This window comes from Palaemon carinicauda, chromosome 7 (assembly GCF_036898095.1).
Source record: "Palaemon carinicauda isolate YSFRI2023 chromosome 7, ASM3689809v2, whole genome shotgun sequence".
NCBI lineage: Eukaryota > Metazoa > Arthropoda > Malacostraca > Decapoda > Palaemonidae > Palaemon > Palaemon carinicauda.
Genome location: NC_090731.1, coordinates 102,881,420 through 102,902,897, shown reverse-complemented (window position 1 = coordinate 102,902,897; position 21,478 = coordinate 102,881,420). Strand labels below are relative to the sequence as shown.

Below are 21,478 nucleotides of genomic sequence, written 5' to 3'. Positions count from 1 at the left end.
GATTCAAACTACCGGGGGGTAACTTGATACCGGTTTCAAGCTACCCCCGGGGGTAATTTGAAACCGGTTTTATGCTACCCCCCTGGTTTCAAATTACCCCCCTCGTTTTTGCGCAGGATCTCATCATTTATGAATATTAATAAATTGCTTTTGATCAGGGTCAACACAATCATTAGGTAATATGTATATACATGTACTGTTTCACCTATTGGTATCGTTTATTAATATCCAGCCTTTATCCGTCTTATGTTTATATCTTAGCTAATAAATGTCGGATATTCCATTATCAGTCATGGGCGCATATTTGACCGAGACAGGAAGACGAGGTGAAATTTGATTTTGACGGTTATTTTTTCCATTATTTGAAATATTTCATAATTATATTGCAAGCAAATATTATATAAGGTATAATCAACATATTGATCATAAGTATGTATGTATACATACATATACATATATATATATATATATATATATATATATATATGTATATATATATATATATATATATATATGTATATATATATATATGTATATATATATATATATATGTATATATATATATATATATATATATATGTATATATATATATATATATATATATATATATATATATATATATATATATATATATATATATATATATACATATATATATATATATATATATATATATATATATATATATATATATATATATATACATATAATACATGTATATGTATTTGTATGTATGTTGTAAATACTATATCATTCATGATATCTGTAAATAATTGACACTTTTAATAAAGCAAGATTCTTAGCAATTATAACAGTTTTAATAAAACATGATACAGTACATGCTGTTTGCTTCTACTGTACTTACATTGGTTGTTTGTATACGAAAACACCTGGACTACGGAAAAGTCGTTACACTTTATAGCCCTCTATGGATGACATTGAACACAGCTTGTGTTAATCTCACAACTGTTGTTACTGATTTTAGCCTAAAAGCAGGCAGCTGTGTGTTATCATGGGCTAAATCAAATCCTATTTAAACCATCTTCCAGAATAGTAAGTGATGGATTCGTGTATGGATTTTTTTCTCTGTTGTTGATCTCGAAATGGAAAATTATTGAAAAACTGTGTCATAAAATGTTTAAGAATTTTACCTGAAATGTATCATAAAGAAAAAAAGACCTCGCCACATGGTCACCTGTACATTTCCATGCGGTTTATATAACACTTCTGCCCCTTTGTCATAGCTCCATTCTTTTATTATTACTCATTTCATCAAATGACAAAACAGCAATACCTAGTAATCGAGACTTCATACCATCTTTAATGTCCTCTGGTTTAAAATGAATCGAGCTAACAGTAGCTTACACAACGTTAATTCTGTCTGCACGACGACATGCATGTTGGTAATTTATATTTGAGCTTTTATTTTTTACGTGCATAGCATCCAAATACTACGAAGTTACTATGCATTATCAGTGACAGAATAAATGAATAAACAAAGAGATATATGGACACAAGGAGTTCTATTGTTATATTGCAACTATGGGTATGGTCAAACCATTTTAAGAGCAAACTCGGAGCCCAATAGCGGCATTGCCAGTTCTCTTGGGTCATTTTCAAAGCACACCTGGCTTAGCCGCTTTAATCTATGGGCGAGCCAAGAATAGGAGAAAAGGGTCAACTAATAAGTCATTCAGCCGGATTTGAACGGTCTAAGAATATAATCCTTTAATTTGATACTCTCCCTAAATTGTTTCCTTCGTTCTTTTTGTTTGCAACCACGTGGTGACAAGTTGAAACTCTTAAATAAAACAAATCGCAAAATTTTTATAAAACGATTATCATACTAACTGAAATAATCTTAATTTTGATATCAAATGAATTCATTTCTCAATTCTGATTGATTATTAAAAGACAGGATTCTTTACAAAGGATTTAATTAACTATGTTTAATATGGTATATTTACGTAGGTGATTGTATTGTTTTAGAATTTATTTAATTAATCGACAAAATTAATTTCTTTACAACAAAGGTTATATTAGCAAACGTGGTTATGGTGACTTCGTCAGATGAAGTTAGTGCTATCACAAAAGATTCAATAAATTAGTTCATTCAGACCATTTTCATGTCTTCCTTTATAATGTTATCAGTATGCTTAATACCCTTGACCCAATTTACCTTGCAAATCTGAAACAAAGTCGTTTTTTATAAGTTGGCTGCATCTGTGACACGTTTGATTGTTTGGTCAATTCCAAATTTAACAATTTCATTACCATTTTCCCATTTTTTTTTCTTAATATTTAATTTAGTAAATATTTATTTCCATGTAATGCTAAAACAGGGTTCATTATGATGGTTTTGATTTCAAATATTTTTACGGGTAATATCTATCTTTTTTTACTTAATAATTGTTTTGTATAAAGTTAGATGCGTCATAGTTTGTGTTTAATTGAAAGATAAGGCCAGTTAATTAAAAATGAAAAAAAAATAAAATCTCGACAATCACGCGCACACTGAAATAAAATAAAGTTTTACCTCGCCGTGATCACTAAACCTTAAATGAAAGTCTGTAACTTCAAATATTGTGAATTAGGGAATTATATGACACTTTAGGTCTTAAATACGAAAATATCAACAATCACACGAACAGAAACAAAATAAAATTTTACCTCGCCTTTATCACAGAACCTTGAATTACAGTCTGTGACTTTTAACGTGTCATATAATTCACTAATACACAATTTTTGGTCTTAAATACCAGATTTAACTACTTTTCCTACTGCTGCGAAGCCAACAATAAATGCATGATACATATTTGCGATGTCACATGAATTATTTATCATTCTGATGAGGGGGTAACTTGAAAACAGAGGGGGTAACTTGAAACCGGTTTCAAACTACCCCCCCCCCCCGGTAATCTGAAACCGGTTTCAAGTTACCGGGGGGTAATTTGAAACGGGGGGTAACTTGAATCCTTTACACCGGGTTTATGGTGTAAGCATTGTTCTAAGTATGAACTATAACATATGTATGGTTTATAGCTAATTTTTCCGTAGATAATTGGGTAGGGATATCCAGAAACACTCTTCAGGTGAAAATAGAAACACCATGCCAATGTTTGGTAAAAAGAAAAAAAGAGAAAAATTAATATTTTTATTTCACTCAAATAATACTTGGCTACTCAAAATATTGGTATGTTAAGTATGAGGAAATAAAGAAATATATTTTTGCATGGGAGGAGTGCCCCATCCTTTTTATTTTCAAAACGACACCGATATTTTTATAACCAAAAGTTGTTGACCACCTGCCTATAGTCTATATATCTTTTATTTTCATTTTCTAGACTAAAAAAATTTTCTTGGTGAATTATTTCCTATCTCCAAAAAGGATATATATCTACAATTGCCAAGAAATAACATCGATGCTCGATGCCAAATGTAGAATGCGATGGGTATGCCATAGGTTGATAACAAGCTTTTTGGCAAGAAATAAGGCAGTAATGTGCAAAATTGGGGACTGAGCAACCAGGCACAGCAGTGCTACCATCATTATTATCATAATGGACTATTTTTTTTTTTTTTTCATCTGCAAATTCCGCCGATAGTCTCCAGTGCCTATGTCACGTTGTGGGGATATTTATATCCAGCCACCAGAATTAAATTTCCAAGACCCAAGTGAATCAACAAATGCCGAAATATATAAATACCACAAGGTATGTCTTCGTGCGCACTGTCATTTGCAAGCCACTGCTGACACACCCTAACAAAGGACCTTTCCTTGTTATCCGTGGCAAGCTGAAAGTTTTCTTAATTAACACCCGCCTAAAACCTACGAATCTCCTGAAAGATGACCTGCCTACAGTTGGCCTCTCTAGGGCAGGGCACCTTCTTTCACATGTATGTCTGTTTTAAGGGGGAGGAGCCATGTAATATGATGGGAAACATCTCTATTCATTATTTCGTTTATCTGTAGGTGCCGCTGTTTGGGTTTCTGCATTGATATATCTGTTTTATATTTCAAGAATAATGATATTATTCATAATAAATGGTGATGTAGGATAAGCTATCCCCCCCCCCAGCCCCCCCCCCCAAAAAAAAAAAAAAAAAACAATACAACTTTTAAACAAAAGCCAATTTCATGGACTTGATATATTCTTGCATATCCAAGACATTTTTTTTACATGAGTTATAATTTAACTAGAAGAAAATCGTGGGGATATATTTCGATAGCTGACCATGCATGTTATTCAATACGAATTTTTCATAAATTTCTTTCATTGCTATTTCAAAATGGGAAGTCAAGTTGCAATAAAGGGCATAAACATTCCTTCAATAGCTTTGTTGTACGCTTAAAAGCCTTAGAACAGTATAATATATATATATATATATATATATATATATATATATATATATATATATATTTATATATATATATATATATATATATGTATATATATATATATATATATATATATGTATATATATATATATATATATATATATATATATATGTATGTATGTATATGTATATATATATATATATATATATATATATATATATATATATATATATATGTATATATATATATATTTATATATATATATATATATATATATATATATATATATATATATATATATATATATATATATATATACATATATATTTATATATATATATATACATATATATATATATATATATATATATATATACTGTACATATATATATATATATATATATATATATATATATATATATATATATATATATATATATATATATATTTACATGAGATCTGTAAATAAGTATGTTTGTTTGCTTGATATGGTAAACAGAAATTACAAAAACAGTTCTGGGCACTTGAGTCACCAGGTGCGCCATTGCACCTTTGCGTCGACGCTTAAGGCAATGGCGCTAAGTTAAAAAAAAAGAAAGAAAAAAAAAAAACGTTGGTGCAAATACAATGTCACAAATAAAATTTGGCGTCATTTGCCTCTTAAAGCCAAGTTTTTTGTGTAATTAGCAAAAATATATTATTTAAATTAAATCCAATAATACCGTAATTATTGTGTGATTGGAAATTCTTGGATTTCTGCATCCAAAAAATTTGAAAAAAATAATAAATTTTCTATAATCATCTTGCTTTAGTACCAATTTTCTTTTTAATTCGTTTTTTTTTTTTATGGGACTTCTCATTTTCAAGTTAAAACTAAATTTGGAGGTGTTACTGTACGTTCTTGATTAATAACTACTTCTATTTAATCAATTAAATTTATTTGTTATACGGTTTCCGCCATATTAGGTTAATAGTTTACACATTGTAGTTTAAGTTAGTACTACTGGGATACACTGATTATGATAGAGTAACAAAAATAAAATGAATCAACTGACTAAACTAAGTACCTAATAGGTATAATAAGATATAAATAGATGAGGCTGAATTTTACTTTTAATTGAATGACCCAAATAATATCAAACACAAATTAACAAATTATTAAACTAAACCAAATTTAAATAAAAATTCTATTGAACTGTGAAATGTGTATTTTACAGTATTTTTTATCATATATAAATGCTTCACGTAAATTAGTTAACATTACCGTAAACGCCAGTGACGCAATGGTGCAATGGCGCGAAAAAAAGACGCTACTAATATTTAGGTTAAAAAAAAAAAAAAAAAAAATACGGATTAATGCAGACGAAATGCCCCCCAGCAATGACGATTTGACGTCGACGCAATGCCCCCAAAATAAGTGGCACACCCAGCTCTACTAGAAAAAAAAAAAAAAAAAAAAATGTTTCGTGGCTAAATTTACACAGTAGTTAAAATAATAACTTAAATCTCCTTAATTTTCGGGGCAATCTAAAAAAATTTACTAATATTAGGTTTAGATATTTACTTACGAGCTTATTTTCTTCGTTGTTCAGAGAGCAGGTATTGACCTTCGTCTTCTGCCGTGGGATTTTAAGATTGTGATTAGTTCCTTTTTGGAATTTCATCAGTTTTAGTTGGAAGAGGATAAAAAGATTTTTAAATCAATATTTTGGGATGATATTGTCAAGTCAATATGGCCAGGTGAGTCTTGATATATTAGTCTGTTGGTAATATGAACTAATTTCTCATAGTCTCAGTTGGGGCATTTCAACTCTTGGTATGTCTGAATTATGCAGAAATTCCTTGCTAGTGAGAGAGCTGCTCTCTTAGATTAATCAAAATCCGTTCTTAGAAAGTATTAGACATTTTTACTTCATGTCATTCTGAAGTTTAATTGCATGTTTTTTTTTCTGAATAAGGAGTTAGATCATTGTATTTTGTTGTATTAGTATTATTATATGTTTCTATAAAAAAACTGTTTATTCATAAGAAAACACTGACTAACCTGCGGAAAACTCTGAACAACTGCCAATGAAAAATATTGTATACAACTCATGGACATAAAGTTATATTGAAAATAGGTCATGTTATGTGACCAAAACAGTAAATACATTTTAAATCATAATATAAGAAAAATTTTTTTTTTTTTTTTTTTAATTACATAAGTCTTCACATACACTGGTAATGAACACCTACAGTACGTCTTTTTACTTTTTTATTGTTAAGTACAAAAAAAATAAAAAATAATGATGGTGAGATAATTGACCATCTCCGAAACTTTTGCTATGGAACGTAAAATAAAGCCGAAATTATCCAGGGAGTGTTGAAGGAATAATAAAGTGTTGTTTAGCAAAACTATTTTAAGGAATCATTTCTGAAATACTAGACTTGATATAACGGTCGCATGAGATTTGGTCCCGTTGGCTTTTGTTTCCACAGTTGCAACCTTTAATGAGTACACAGCTCATTTCTGCAATTGATTTCGTAACACAATACACCACCAAAACTCCAATTACCAACGCTCAGCCAACCTATATATGACTGTTTGATCTATAAAAAAATATATATGATTTTGACTTATTTCGGATATAATTAGAAATATTTTTTTTTTTATGATACCGTTTCAGTGATAATGATATGCAAACCCGTTTGACCATTCAATAATCATTTTTCTAGGTTTCAAGTTTCATGTTTTAATTTGGGTATAAAAGTAAATGAGTAATTCAGTTCATTTCTTTTTATCTCCCTTTCACGTAGATTTTCTTTAGTCTTTTTATTTGGCAGAGAATTTGAATTATTTATTCTGACTTCTAAGTTTGTCTTTTTTTTTTTATAATAAATTTTCCTGAATATTTCATGTATTTGACACATTTTCCTCTTCATTTCCTTTGTTATTTTATCCTAATTTTAGAATAGCTTTTACCTAAATGTGAAATCACGTTTTTTTTTTTTTTTCACTTATCAGCTGACGTGCCTTTTCTCATGAAATTATTTTCCGATTGAAATTTAGTTCTAAGAATTAAGTGAGTTCATGATTATTAAAGAGATAATTACAGATGCTGAAATAAATATGCATTAAATATACGGTAAGTCAGTTAAACATAAATATATTGAAAAAAAATAAGTATATAAAAATAAATTGCAGTATACGTATAGAAGGCAACTGAATCAATAGAATATAGTTCATAAAGAAGGGAAATTGAGTCAGCGAACAAGAGCTTTTAATGATCTGATAAACATATAGGTCTTTTCTAAAGATATTTCTGTATACCAAATCACAACCATATGATCAACTAGACAACAAGCAATAAATAAATAACATGTCTGAATGTTCTTCACATGTGAAAGAAATTACCTGTATTCTATGATCCGTGCTCCAGCAGGGATATTACTGACACTCGAGTCATTCGTCAAAAAACCCGAGGGGCGGGAGAAATCATCCAGTGTTTGATTAGCTGAGAGGAATTGGTGATTAGATTCGTTCATGACTCAAATCAAATGTGCAGTCATATACAGATTAATCACGTCGTTTCCTCCAAAACTTGTTTCCCGAGACTCTGTAGAAAAAAAGGGTATGGCATTACAAAATGGAATATATTTTACGTTACTTTAAATTTTACGTAATTTTTATCTATATGAAGGATGTAAGATGATAATAGAGGCAGATAGATAGAAAGACACACTTATACATCCTAACACACACACACACACACACACATATATATATATATGTATATATATATATATATATATATATATATATATATATATATATATATATATATATATATATATATATATATATATATATACACAGACACAAGAGCATATGAACAGTGGAAAATGACGGATAAATATTTAGATAACTATGCACACACACATGCAACTCCCTCTCACTACGGTATGACTATCACTTTACCCCTATTCAAGAGACAGGGAGAGCTAAGCATGACCGGAAAGAAATATATTTATATCTATATATATTCATACGCTTATATATATATATATATATATATATATATATATATATATATATATATATATATATATATTCATATATATATATATATATATATATATATATATATATATATATATATATAATCTCCTCTTAAGCCTATTGACGCAAACGGCCTAGGTTAGATTTCGCCAGTCGTCTTCATTTTGAGCTTTTAAATCAATACTTCTCCATTCATCATATCTTACTTTACGCTTCATAGTCCTCAGCCATGTAGGCCTGGTTTTTTAATTCTTCTAGTATCTTGTGGAGCCCAGTTAAAAGTTCGGTGAATTAATCGCTTTTGGGGAGTGCGAAGAGCATGCCCAAACCTGCTCCATCTACCCCTCATCATGATCTCGTCCACATATGGCACTTGATTAATCTCTCTTATAGTTTCATTTCTAATCCTGTCCCGCCATTTAACAACCAATACTCTTCTGAGGGCTTTGTTCTCAAATATGCAAAATCTCTTGGATATTGTTTCATGGTCATACCACGACTATGTCCATACAGTAAAAACGATGTCACTAAACTGATAAATAGCCTGATTTTTATATGTAATTTCAGGCGATTTGATTTCCAAATTTTACCTAACCTAGTGGCCGTGGGGGTATAATAACAATTAGGATAGCGCCAACGTATCCCTGAGTGTCGTAAGAGGCGATTAAAAGGGACAGGACGAGGGGATTTCTTGTGTTCTATATTTCTGTGAGACATCAAAGAGGTGGAGCTAGGGAGAAAGTGTCTGCTCCCCTCATTCTAGTTTCAGGGTGTCTGAATGTGCGTGAATGTAGTACGATAGGGAGTAAAAATGTAAGATTGGTAGCGTGTTTAGGAATAGAATGATGGATATATTGGCTTTGTGTGAGACAAAAATAAAAGCGAAGGGTGGAGTGATGCTTGATGAGGTGATTGGTAGCGTATCTGGCTTTGAAAGGGGAGGCTCAAAAGGTGTGTCCTTATTGTTGAGTGAATGGGTGACAAGTAAAGTAGTGGAATGGAGGGAAATATCATCTAGGTTAATATGGGTAAGGGTTGGGTTGAGTAAGGAATGTTGGGCTTTTTTTAGTGCTTATGGGACAGATTGTGAGAAAAGTGAAGAAGACCGGAATGAATTCTGGAATGAATTAACTAAGTGTATAGAAAGACTGGGTAGAAGGAAATATGTAGTTGTCATTGGTGACTTAAATGCTAGAGTGGGTGCTGGAGAGGTAGAAGATGTCATTTGGAAGTATGGCGTACCAGGTGAAAATGAGAGTGGTGAGAGTCTGGTAGATGTGTGTGTTGAGCAAGAGTTGGTAATAAGTTATGGTTTTTTCTGAAATATAACAAGTACACATGGGTAAGAGTGGCAAATAGAAGAGTGGTAAAAAGGTCATTAATGGATTATGTGTTGATAACTAGAAGAGTGTTTTGACGATTGAAAGACATGCACATATTTAGGGGTTTGGCTAACGGTAAGTCTGATCATTTTTTTGGTAGAAAGAAAATTAGTTGTAGCAAAAGAGTGTGGGAATACAGTGTGGGATGTGAAAGTGAGGCAATGAAGGTTGAAGATTTAATAACACCTGAAGTAAAAAGTGGATATCAAGAAAGGTTGGAAATGGCGTATGGCAGAGTGAAAGTGAGAGAAACTGGTAATGTAGAGGATGAGTGGAAGTTAGTAAAAGATATTTTTTTTTTTTTGACATTGCAAGTGATGTGTGTGACAAAAGGATTGTAGGAGACAGCATGAGGAAGGGTACTGAATGGTAGAATGAAGGAGTGAAGATAAAAGGGGAAGAGAAGAAGAGGGTATTTGAAAAATGGCTACAGAGCAATAGTATAGAGAAGTATGAAAGATATAGAGAAAAATGTGGAAGTAAGACGTAAGACAGCTGAGGCAAAGAGGGCGGCTGGCTGGAGGTGGGGTACGGGATTAGGTTGTTCATATGAAGAGAATAAGAAGTTTTGGAAATAAGTGAAGAGAGTAAGTAAGGGGGGTTCGAGAATTGAAGAGACAGTGAAAGAAGGAAATGGAAGGTTGTTAAAAGGAGAGGAGGCAAGGAAAAGGTGGAAGGAATATTTTGAAAATTTACTGAATGTTCAGGATAATAGGGTTGCAGGTGTTGAGGTGTCAGTGACGAGAGATGAGAATGAGAGAGAGATTATAAAAGAGGAAGTGAGGAGAGCACTAGATGAAACGAGAGTAGGAAAAGCACATGGTATGGGTGGTGTGAGAACTGAGATGTTAAAGGAAGGGAGTGTGACTGTACATAGGTTGGTGAGATTGTTTAATGTGTTTTATGCTGTCTATGGTACCAGTAGACTTGTTGCGTGTATGTATTGTACCATTATATAAGGGTAAGGGAGATGTGCGTGCGTGTTGTAATTCAAGGGGTATTAGTTTGTTGAGTGTGGTTGGAAAAGTGTATGGTAGAGTACTAATTAATAGGATTATGAATAAAATCAGAGAATGCAATCTTAGAAGTATAGGGTGGTTTTAGGAGAGGTAGGAGATGTATGAATCAGATTTTTACAGTTAGGCAAATATATAAGAAATATCTAGCAAAAGGAAAGGAGGTGTATGTTGTGTAAGGGATCTGGAAAAAGCGTATGATAGTGTTGAGGTTATATGGAATTTTTGTGGAAGGTCGTTGCAAGCAGTGAAGAGTTTCTAATAGGTAGTAAAGGAGTGTTAGGATAGGAAATGATGTAAGCGAGTGGTTTCCAGTGAGTGTGGGGCTAAGACAGGGATGTGGGATGTCGCAATGGTTGTTCAATTTTTTTGTTGATGGAGTGGTGAGAGAGGTGAGTGCTTGGTCGAAGATTGAAACTGATAGACAAGAGTGATCATGAATGGGAGGTAAATCAGGTGTTGTTTGTGGATGATACTGTGCTGGTTGCAGATTCAGAAGAAAAGCTTGGTCAATTAGTGACAGAGTTTCGAAGGGTATGTGAGAGAAGAAAGTTGAGAGTTAATGTGGGTAAAAGTAATATTATGAGATGCACAATAAGGGAAGGTGATGCGAGATTGAATGTCATGTTGAATGAAGAGTTACTTGAGGAAGTAGATCATTTTAAGTACTTGGGGTCTATTGTTGCAGTAAATGGTGGAGTGGAAGCAGATGTACGTCAGAGAGTGAATGAAGGATGCAAAGTTTTGGGGGCAGTGAAGGGAGTGGTAAAGAATAGAGGGTTAGGCATGTGTGTCAAGAGAGTTCTGTATGAAAAAGTGATTGTACCAACGGTGATGTATGGATCGGAGTTGTGGGGAATAACAGTGACAGAGGGAGAGAGAAATTGAATGTGTTTGAGATGAAGTGTCTGAGGAGTATGGCTGGTTTATCTCGATTAGATAATGTTAGGAACGGAGTAGTGAGGGTGAGAACGGGTGTAAGAAACGATTTAGCAGCTTGAGTAGATATGAATGTGTTGAGATGATTTGGCCATGTTGAGAGAATGGAAAATGGGTGTCTGCTAAAGAAGGTGATGTATGCAAGAGTTGATGGGAGAAGTAAATGAGGAAAGCCAATGTTTGGGTGGATGGATGGAGTGAAGAAATCTCTGGATGATAGGAGGATAGATATGAGAGAGGCAAGAGAGCGTTCTAGAAATAAGAATGAATGGTTAGCGACTGTAACTCACTTCCGGTAGGCCCTTCTGCTTCCTCCAGTCACCTTGCTGACCACAGGAAGCAGCAGTAGGGAATATAGTGTATGAAACTTCATCTGTGGTGGATAACAGGGGAGGGTGGGCTGTGGCACCTTATCTGTACCAGCCAAATTCAGCTGAATCCCTCGTCAGTCTGAGATGAGCGGAGAGAGAAAAGGTCTCCTTTTGTTCATTTGTTTGATGTCGGGTACCAACAAAAATTAGGGGAAGTGCCTTGGTAAATAGAACATAACCTAGCCATCGTCGGATTTAAATTTTTTCAATCTTTCGTTAAACTTAATTTCTAAAGATTCTGTATTAGAGAGATCATAGTTCATAAATATTTGAAATGACTCCACCTCATTATCCTTTTTCCTTCTAATGATATTTCATTTTCCATTGCATATTTCATTCTCATCATATCTGTTTTTCTTCTATGTAATATTTCATGCATTCTGATAAGCATGCTTTGCAAGCCCTGTGGTATTTTGCTAATAAGGACAGCGTCATCTGCATCCTCTAGGTAAGCTAATGCCCTGTTACCAATCCAGTCCAATCCTGCTCCACCGTCCTCAACTGAAAGATGTATTACAAAATCCATGAGGAGGATAAACAACATTCCCTTGGAATACTCTACTGTTCAGTGAATATTCTTCTGATAGGACTCCACCTTACATATCAATACTAGATGCCGCGTGAGCTGAGCCGTATACGTGTAGACAACGTCCATCTTCCCCTGGTAAGTTATTAAGGCAGTGATATAGAAAGCCAGTTCCCACCCTCGTTTATTGTTAGTTTACTGAAGTTTTATGCTACCCTAGGCTGCATCAACACACTTACACTGTAGTGATTGATTGATTTGAAGTTCTCTGGCATCCTAATATCGATGATTATTGACGCTGTTATCATTTACTATAAATAAAGATTAAAAGAATATTCAATTAAAACCACAAAGGTAAATATTTAGTGAAGATTAAAGAGTAATCACTCAGAGAATCAAACTAATAGACCTTATATATATATATATATATATATATATATATATATATATATATATATATATATATATATATATATATATATATATGCAGTATATATATATATATATATATATATATATATATATATATATATATATATATATATATATGTGTGTGTGTGTGTGTGTACATGTATACAGTATGTACATATATTTTCAAATATACAGTATATATATATATATATATATATATATATATATATATATATATATATATATATATATATATATATATATATAAATATATATATATATATATATATATATATATATATATATATATATACTGTATATGTGATAAATTTTGCGATATTAGACGTGTTTTTATCATATTTCAAATAAGCAATATATTTTAATACATTAATGTCTAGATTCTCTTACTGACCTCGGGATAAGAGTCTCGAGGCGAAATCCCTCACAAACAATACCATCTCACTGGCCGGGAATCGAACCCTGGTCCAGGAAGTCACTGTCACTTTCATACTAGAATCCTGGACTAAGGTTCGATTCCCGGACAGTCATATACTAATGTCTTAGAGTGATTTCACCTTAAGACTGATTTCAAGATCGGTAAGCGAATCAAGATCATAATGTATCAATATATATGACTTATTTAAAAAAAAAAAAAAATATATATATATATATATATATATATATAGATATCTTTTTATGAATGTATATATATATAAATATATATATATATATATATATATATATATATATATATATATATATATACATATATATATATATATATATATATATATATATATATATATATATATATATATATATATATATACACACACATATATATATAGAAGTATTATAATATATATACATATATATATATATATATATATATATATATATATATATATATATATATATATATATATATATATATATATATATGTAATTTACCTGGAGAAGATCGCTGTCGTCCATATACTCACAGTCACACATACACAGACACACTAACTCACCTACACACACACACACACACACACACATATATATATATATATATATATATATATATATATATATATATATATATATATATATATATATATATATATATATATATATATATGTATATATATATATATATATATATATATATTTATATATATATATATATATATATATATATATATATATATTATTACTATTATCATTATCATTATTATTATTATATATTGTTATTATTATTATTATAAGAAAAGCTATAATCCTACTTGGAAAAGCAAGATGCTATAAACCTATGGGCTCCAATAGTGAAAAATAGCACAGTAAGGAAAGGAATAAAGGAAATAAATAAACTACAAGAGAAGTAACAATCAATAAGAAAATAAAAAAAATATTTCGAGAGCAGTAACGACATAGCTTGCCAGATGTAATATATATGATATTGTATGTTTGGTTCCCAGAAGCGGAACCATAGTATAATATACTTTTGGTGCTCAGACCCGAGAGCCTTATTCCTATATTAACATATGTAAATATATTTATATGCATATATATATATATATATATATATATATATATATATATATATATATATATAAATATATATATATATATATATATATATATATATATATATATATGTATATATATATATATATATATATATATATATATATATATATATATATATATATATATATATATATATATATATATATATATATTTCTGTGGCCTCAGAAGTATACTACTCTTCAGCCTAGGGTCTGTGAGCATAGGACTAGTCTACTAGGCCGCAGGGAGAAGGCGGCGGCATCATACAACCACTTCAGGTGTAGCCTAGGGAGGCCCAGCCTCCTATGCCGGCAGCCTAGCCGGTAGGGGAATGACTATTCACCCTGCCGGCTGACTGCCGACACAAGACTAAATACTCTGAGGTTCTGATCTAATCCCAAAATTGCCATCTGCTGTTAACGGACGAGACAAAAAACCCTAGGCTAGTCATGCCTGAATTAAAAATTCAAGGCCGACCCATTAGGGTTGTAGCCTATGGCTACAATCAGAGGGAAGAGAGATTACCCTTAAATCTCTATTAGAGACGAGCATCGGTTATATAATAATTCTAGGAGATATTAATCTCCAATGAATTGATAACCAATACACGAGGGTAACCGGGGAAATGTCGAAAGTATATGTTGCCAAGGTTAGGTTACCTGACATATACTATCGACACAGAAAAAGGAAAAATTATGCATATAATTTCTTTACAAGTATAAAATGCCTAAATACCTTTCATAATTATATTATTAATGCTATTAAAACCGGGAATGTCGTTCTACTAACTAAATAACACATGCCCAATGAACGACAGCGCCCATGGCACCTCCGCTAACAGGCCTAGCTCCTGATCACATTAAAATACTCTAATTTCACTGTGAGACAGGAACTAAAATACACGAATTGTAAAGATTCAATACTCAACTTTCCAGAGGTGAAAGAAGCTGTAGATTGCATAATAATAATTCTTGAAAATCGATCGAAAATGTCAGATAAACAGAGAACACCACCGTGCGAATTTGTTACAAAATTAGGAATGTCCGCCATCTTGGATATAGCGCTGTTGTAATACTCAATAGTAGTATGAAAACTAGGGGAACCTTGATATGGCTCCCCTCTATTCTGCCACTTTCCCCCTCGAAGAGTAAACGCTATTAGAGGTGCATATTGCTATGCGGCGTGTCAAGAATACGTCTTCTTATATTATGCGATATCCTTGAGAGAAAATTTTAAGGATATTTGATCCAGGAGTTAGAATTCTGACTAGCCTACGGTTTTTCTGTCGCTTCCCCTAACTGCAGGTTGTGGTATACCAGCAGGTTTTGGGATTCAGTCAGAATCTCAGAGTTTTTAGTCTTGTGTCAGCAACCTGCTGGCAGGGTGAATAGGTTGTAGGATACCATCATTCCCCTGCCGGCTAGGCTGCCAACATTGGAGGCTAGCCTCCCTAGCCGCACATGAAGTAGTGGTAGGATACCATTTTCTCCTTGCGGTCTAGAAGACTAGTCCTGTGCTCGCAGTCCCCTAGGCTGAAGAATAGTATTCTTCTTTTGCCTAGGATGACGACGGCACTGGAACATTTGTTGAGAGGAGGCGGCAATGCTGCCGTCCCCTTACCTGTATTGGCATTCTCTTGGTTGGGGAACTGAGTCTCTCCTATCACCTAGGATACTGCCAATATAGAAACAGAGTTTTTTAAGGTGTGGTAGGACTGACAACTTTGCCAGTTCCTTCCACACCCTATACAGGACCCTGTTCCCTTCCCCTCTGTCCGCTTTTTGATGGCCAAGCCTTTGTCTTTCACTGGGCCGGCATCCTGCAACCTTACCGTTGCTGGTGGGTTGCCGGAGCCGGCCAGACTCCCTTTCTACGACATCTGTCCGGCTGCCGGTAGCTATGTTAGCTGCAGGCAGCCATGACAATTGTCGGCGGCCATGTTGAATGTCAGTGACCATATATCTTCATGATGTCTGCTGGCGGCAATGCATACTGCCGGTAGCCACATCATCTGTCGGCAACTAGAGTCTCTGCCGGTGGCTGGCAATTGCCGGCAGCCAAGATGGCTGCCGGTGGCTGGCGGCTGCTGGCAGCCATGATGGCTCTGAGTGGAAAGTCCCTTCTGTCGCCAAGGTTCTTCAGTTCTCCCTTGGACTACTAGTCACAGGTCCTGTTGCCGGAGTACCACCGGGCAGGCCGGCACAGATAGGTGCTACCTCAGATGGCAGCACGCCGACTGTACTGATACTGCCGGAGGCTAGCCTGCCGGCGGTGTATCGGCAGCATCTTGCCGGCAATAATACTTTAGCTGGATGGAAGCCTGAATGGTACATTCTCTCCTTCCATTTGAACCTTCTTTCTAGAGAAAGGCAGTAAAATTAGACTTTTGCATCCTTAATTACTGTATACATACACAGTAAGGAGTAGCCTTTACTCCATGCTATCTCTCTCTAGCTAACATGCTGGATATGCCGGCAAGATCTAGTTATGCCGGCAACATGCCGGATGAACTACAGTATATGTTATACAGGTAGCCAGTATATCTGCAGTATAGAATATGCTACAGATAGAAAACTACTATTTATATTATACTAGTAGTTATTTCTAATATATCTTGGGTATCCCTACATAGGTATTTGCTGAACCTAATCCCATATTAAAGGAATATAATTTTTTCAATATTCTGATTAGAAATCAGTTTTTGTATTACCTTACAATGTTAAATATTTTCAAGGCCGGGGTGTTACACTCCTAACTCTTAAAGGGTAGAGCCTTTATCCTTGAGTCTCCCTGATAAGGAAACTCTATAATTTAATATTGTAAGGAAGGCCACGGCAAATAGGTTCAGTGGGATACACTAATATATGTCTTTATTTTCCTAGTCCGGCTGGTGTCATGCCAGCTGGACCGTGCTGTCAAATGCTTGCTACAAAGGCAGCATATTGGCTGAACTACAATATATAATTGTACAGTAGCCAGTAATTTGCAATATACTGCAAATAGAAAACTACAATACTGTTATACAGTAGTAATTTCTAACAATACCCCACAGTATTAAGAATAAAAAGGGACAGTGAATTAGTACTCCTATACCCCTAGGGGTAAGAGCCCTTTTTGTTGGAGTTCCTTGATAGAGGAATCTCCATATAGTTAATACCGAGGGTAGGTAACAGCATTTGCTTGCAGGGGGTACACAAGTATGTGTCTCCTACTATCCCTTTATAGTTTACTATCCTAAGCTATTCTGTTAAAAGATGACCTTTGCATATTGATTATCAAAGAGATAATCCTTTGTATACTCATTCTGTTTTCCTTTCCTTACAGGAGGAACATCAGATTACTTGTGCTGCAGCCTTCTGCAAGGCCAAGAGTAAGTATTTTTACGGTCATAATACTTGCAGGTTTCAGGCCCCCTGCAATATTATTTCCGGATTCCTACATTATTGAAACCCGCAGGTTTGCAATATATGTCAGACCTTAATGTCCAAAGGTTTCGAGAATCCTAATTCTACAGAGACTAGGGATACAGCTCAATTCAAATTATGCAACTGGGTGAGAGGCTTCCAGAAAATGTCTCCTGGACCTTACCTACCTAATGATAGGATGTGTAAGCTACTATTTCTGAAGGCAAGTAAGGATATAGTGGTGCCTCAGGCACCAATTACATCCCCTGACGGCCAGATAGCCTTTGGGAAAGAGGGCAGGAAGTGCCCCGGGGTAGAAGAGGAAAATGTTGAGTCGGAATTGCCTCTGCCTATGACGGGTCTAGAGCCATCGACGTCAACATCTTCGTCTTCTAACCCCTTATTAGATAGAATGGAACAATTATGTATCCAAGTGAATAATCTAATATGGAGCTTTCATAAACGAAACGAAAAGCAGGAAGTAACAGGCAAGATAAAGCCTCGCAAAGCTTCTCTTGTCACTTCCCAATGGTGATTTAAATAACCTATGGATCAAAACCTACCGACATGCTCCAAAACCAATCCCTGGAGGTTTGCGGAGCTGATGCCGATCTTAAATGGCAAACTTTAAATCTCAGAGAAGATGGGTGCTGTTCCTTTAGACAAAATCCAGTTTTGGCCAAGCTTTGATGCTTTCCCTAATTGTTTTGTTCGACTGAGGTATGAACCAAAGTCAAGAAAAGGAATGGAAACGAAGGAGGTAATGATTTTCGACCATGATAAGGCACAGGCTATCCTGTCAACTAGCCTAAAAAAGGTGGGTTACTTGGAGTTGAAGGTATTCTCTCTGAATAACAGGCACCCTTCCTTTCTTGCTCCTGCTTCAATCTCATTCCCCTTTATGGGGAAGGCATTTACATCTGTTGCCCAGATAGTGGAGGCAGGTAGACCATGTCCTGCACTCGAGGAGTGCAAGCCTCTGTCACCAGCCTTTCTCAGACAGAAAAAGGACTGGAAGGAAGTCCATTTAACTTTCTCAGTAGGAAGATTGGATGCGGATGTCGCCAGTCAACAATTTAACGAACGTCTCCCTAAACTATCTGAGTTTTTCTTCTATAATGAACAAGAGACAAAGGAGAGACTCGCAGCCTCCCTTTCTCTACAAAATTGCATAGAGTTGTGTTCAACTTATCAAAATACCCCAGACATTCTCATGGTCCTAGCCAAAATGCATATGGCTACCTTAGTGAAGGACCTTTACGCCTTTATGAAGGCTAGGAGAGCATGTAGAGAGTTTGTGTTCGCTGCTGCAACAGTGAAACACGAAACGAGGAAGCTAATATCTTCCAACATCTTGGGTAAAGACCTCTTCCCAGACAAGGTAGCTAAGAAAGTGATTAAGAGCGCCACCATGGAGAACATAAGTCTTCTCCAAAAGTGGGGCATCCTTTCAAAGAGAAAATCTTCAAAGGTTGTTGGTCCCCAACCTAAAAAGAAGACGGGAAAGGCTGGAAATATTAGGGCTGTTCAACAACATGCCACAGTCACAGTGACCACGGCGCCACAGGCAGGAGGTCAAGAGTTAAAACATACTGATCATTCGAAGAATGAAGATGCTTCTGGTAGGAGGGAGGCTCCTTCAGGATCGTCGGACCTTCGATCCTTGAGTCCAAGGCCTAATAAAGATGGGACTATGATGGGAATCAGAAATATCTCCACCATCATTTCCTTACCTTCTCCTGTAATCCAAAACCCTCCTGGAGGAGTATACCTGAGAGCTCTAGAGCATACAGGTGGTAAGGAAACTATAGTTCCAGGGAAGGCTGTTTTGTGTTCACGAGGAGGATTCAAGAAATCTCAGAGTCATTCTGAACTTGTCGCCACTCAACAAGTTCATATAAAACAGCAAGTTCAGAATGTCAATCCTTCTGAACATATGGACTCTGTTTCAAAAAGGGGTGTTTGTAGTCTTGTCAGACCTGAAAGGTGTCCTTTGGCAACTTCCAGTCAATCACCCCCTCCCCTCCTATCTAGGATTCTAGTTACAGATAGTAATGTACATCCTAGGAAAGATACGTGTCGGACTAGACATAGTCCTAAATATCTTCATAGGATTGGCAAACTTAGTCACATAAAAACGAAGCCTAGATATGGTTCAGGCAACAATATACCTGAACGAGAGGCTGGGGTGGGCAGCGCCTGAAGTGGCTGGTCTATGTGCATCCAAGGAAATGACCCGGTTCCCAGGACATCGCAGATGCAAGATAAGCTTCTAGAAGTCTCGATTCTCTCCAACTTAAAGGTTTCAATGGTTGAAAAACCAGTGAAGCCTATGGTCACACCTATTCTCCTTTCCCTTGGGAATATAAAAAGAGATAGCAAGGTCGGTTAAGAGACTCAGATAATCAGTTAGATTTCTAAGACGCTAACAGGAAGAAGCTCTGAACTCTCCCCAGTTCGCAATAGTGACAGACCTAGTGCTAAGAGCACAGCGGAAAGATGCGTCAAGAGCCTGGAGAAAATACGCATCAAACGCTTGAAGAGATCTAAAAAAGACCGATATCGGTCCCTTGTTAATCGCTTCTGTAACAAAATTCAAAACCCCAAAAGTCCCATGACTATGCTGGTCCTGTCATGAGTGGGGAAGCTCTCTCCACACAGATCAGACTTCCTACAACTGATCTGGGACACCGAAGCGATAATGAGACGTCACAATCGACAATGCTAAAGAACGTCTCATACAATCTAGGTGAAGTTACCCATCCCTTTCTTAAAGGGATGGCACCTGTCAGCAGTTCATATACAATTGATCCACATTGTGACAGTGGACGCTCTATTTCGGTTCAAGCCTATAGAGTTGGAATGGTCCATGGACGCAGACCTATTCCCTCCCAGATGGGAACAAGTCCCGGAACTGCAGATCGACCTCTTCATCACGAGCGTCTTCAAGAAGCTACCTCGATATGTAGCCCCATATGAGGATCCTCTAGTGGGGTTTATAGACAGCATGTCTCTGGTATGGAAGGGATGGAATCAGGTATTCCAGTTCATCCCATCCAATCACCTGCTGAAGGTCCTCAACGGGCTCAGATACTTCCAGGGGGGGGGGGGGGGGGTAGCTCTATTGGCTCCCAAGTAGCCCAAGAGCAATCTGTCCTCCTTAATGAAGGAACTGAAGCTGAGGCTGGCCCTAGTTCTGAACCTAGGTCGATTTCAGAAGGTTCTGAAATTAATTTCCTTTGTTTTATCATGGAGATCCCAAACCCTTCATTTCATGATTTTCTTGCCCTAGCGGTTAGAAAAAGATTTGGGATCTCAGAAGGCAATATAGAATTCTTAAAAGAATACAAGTCTAAGTAAACTAGAAGACAATATGAGTCTTCTTGGAAAAAGTGGATTGCGTTCATGAAAGCAAAGGGGCCGAAAGAAATTTCAATGAACTTCTATCTGTCCTTCTTTGTCCACCTTCATAATCAAGGTCTGGCGGCCAACACAAT

At 35.1% G+C, this 21,478-nt stretch overlaps 1 protein-coding gene across 2 annotated transcripts in view; it reads right to left on the bottom strand.

Annotated features, from left to right (window-relative positions):
* The window catches only part of LOC137643614 (oxytocin receptor-like), a 331,637-nt gene extending 323,771 nt beyond the window's left edge, over positions 1-7,866 (bottom strand). The window contains exon 1 of one of the 2 annotated variants that reach the window (XR_011045027.1): positions 7,736-7,861. Coding sequence is in view for 1 of the 2 variants with exons in the window: in XM_068376330.1 (XP_068232431.1) it covers positions 7,736-7,866 (131 nt within the window). In the remaining variant the exon portion in view is untranslated. Of the gene's footprint in view, positions 1-7,735 lie in introns of both variants that reach the window. The other variant, XM_068376330.1, reaches the window with a different exon arrangement.
* Positions 7,867-21,478: the final 13,612 nt, after the last annotated feature.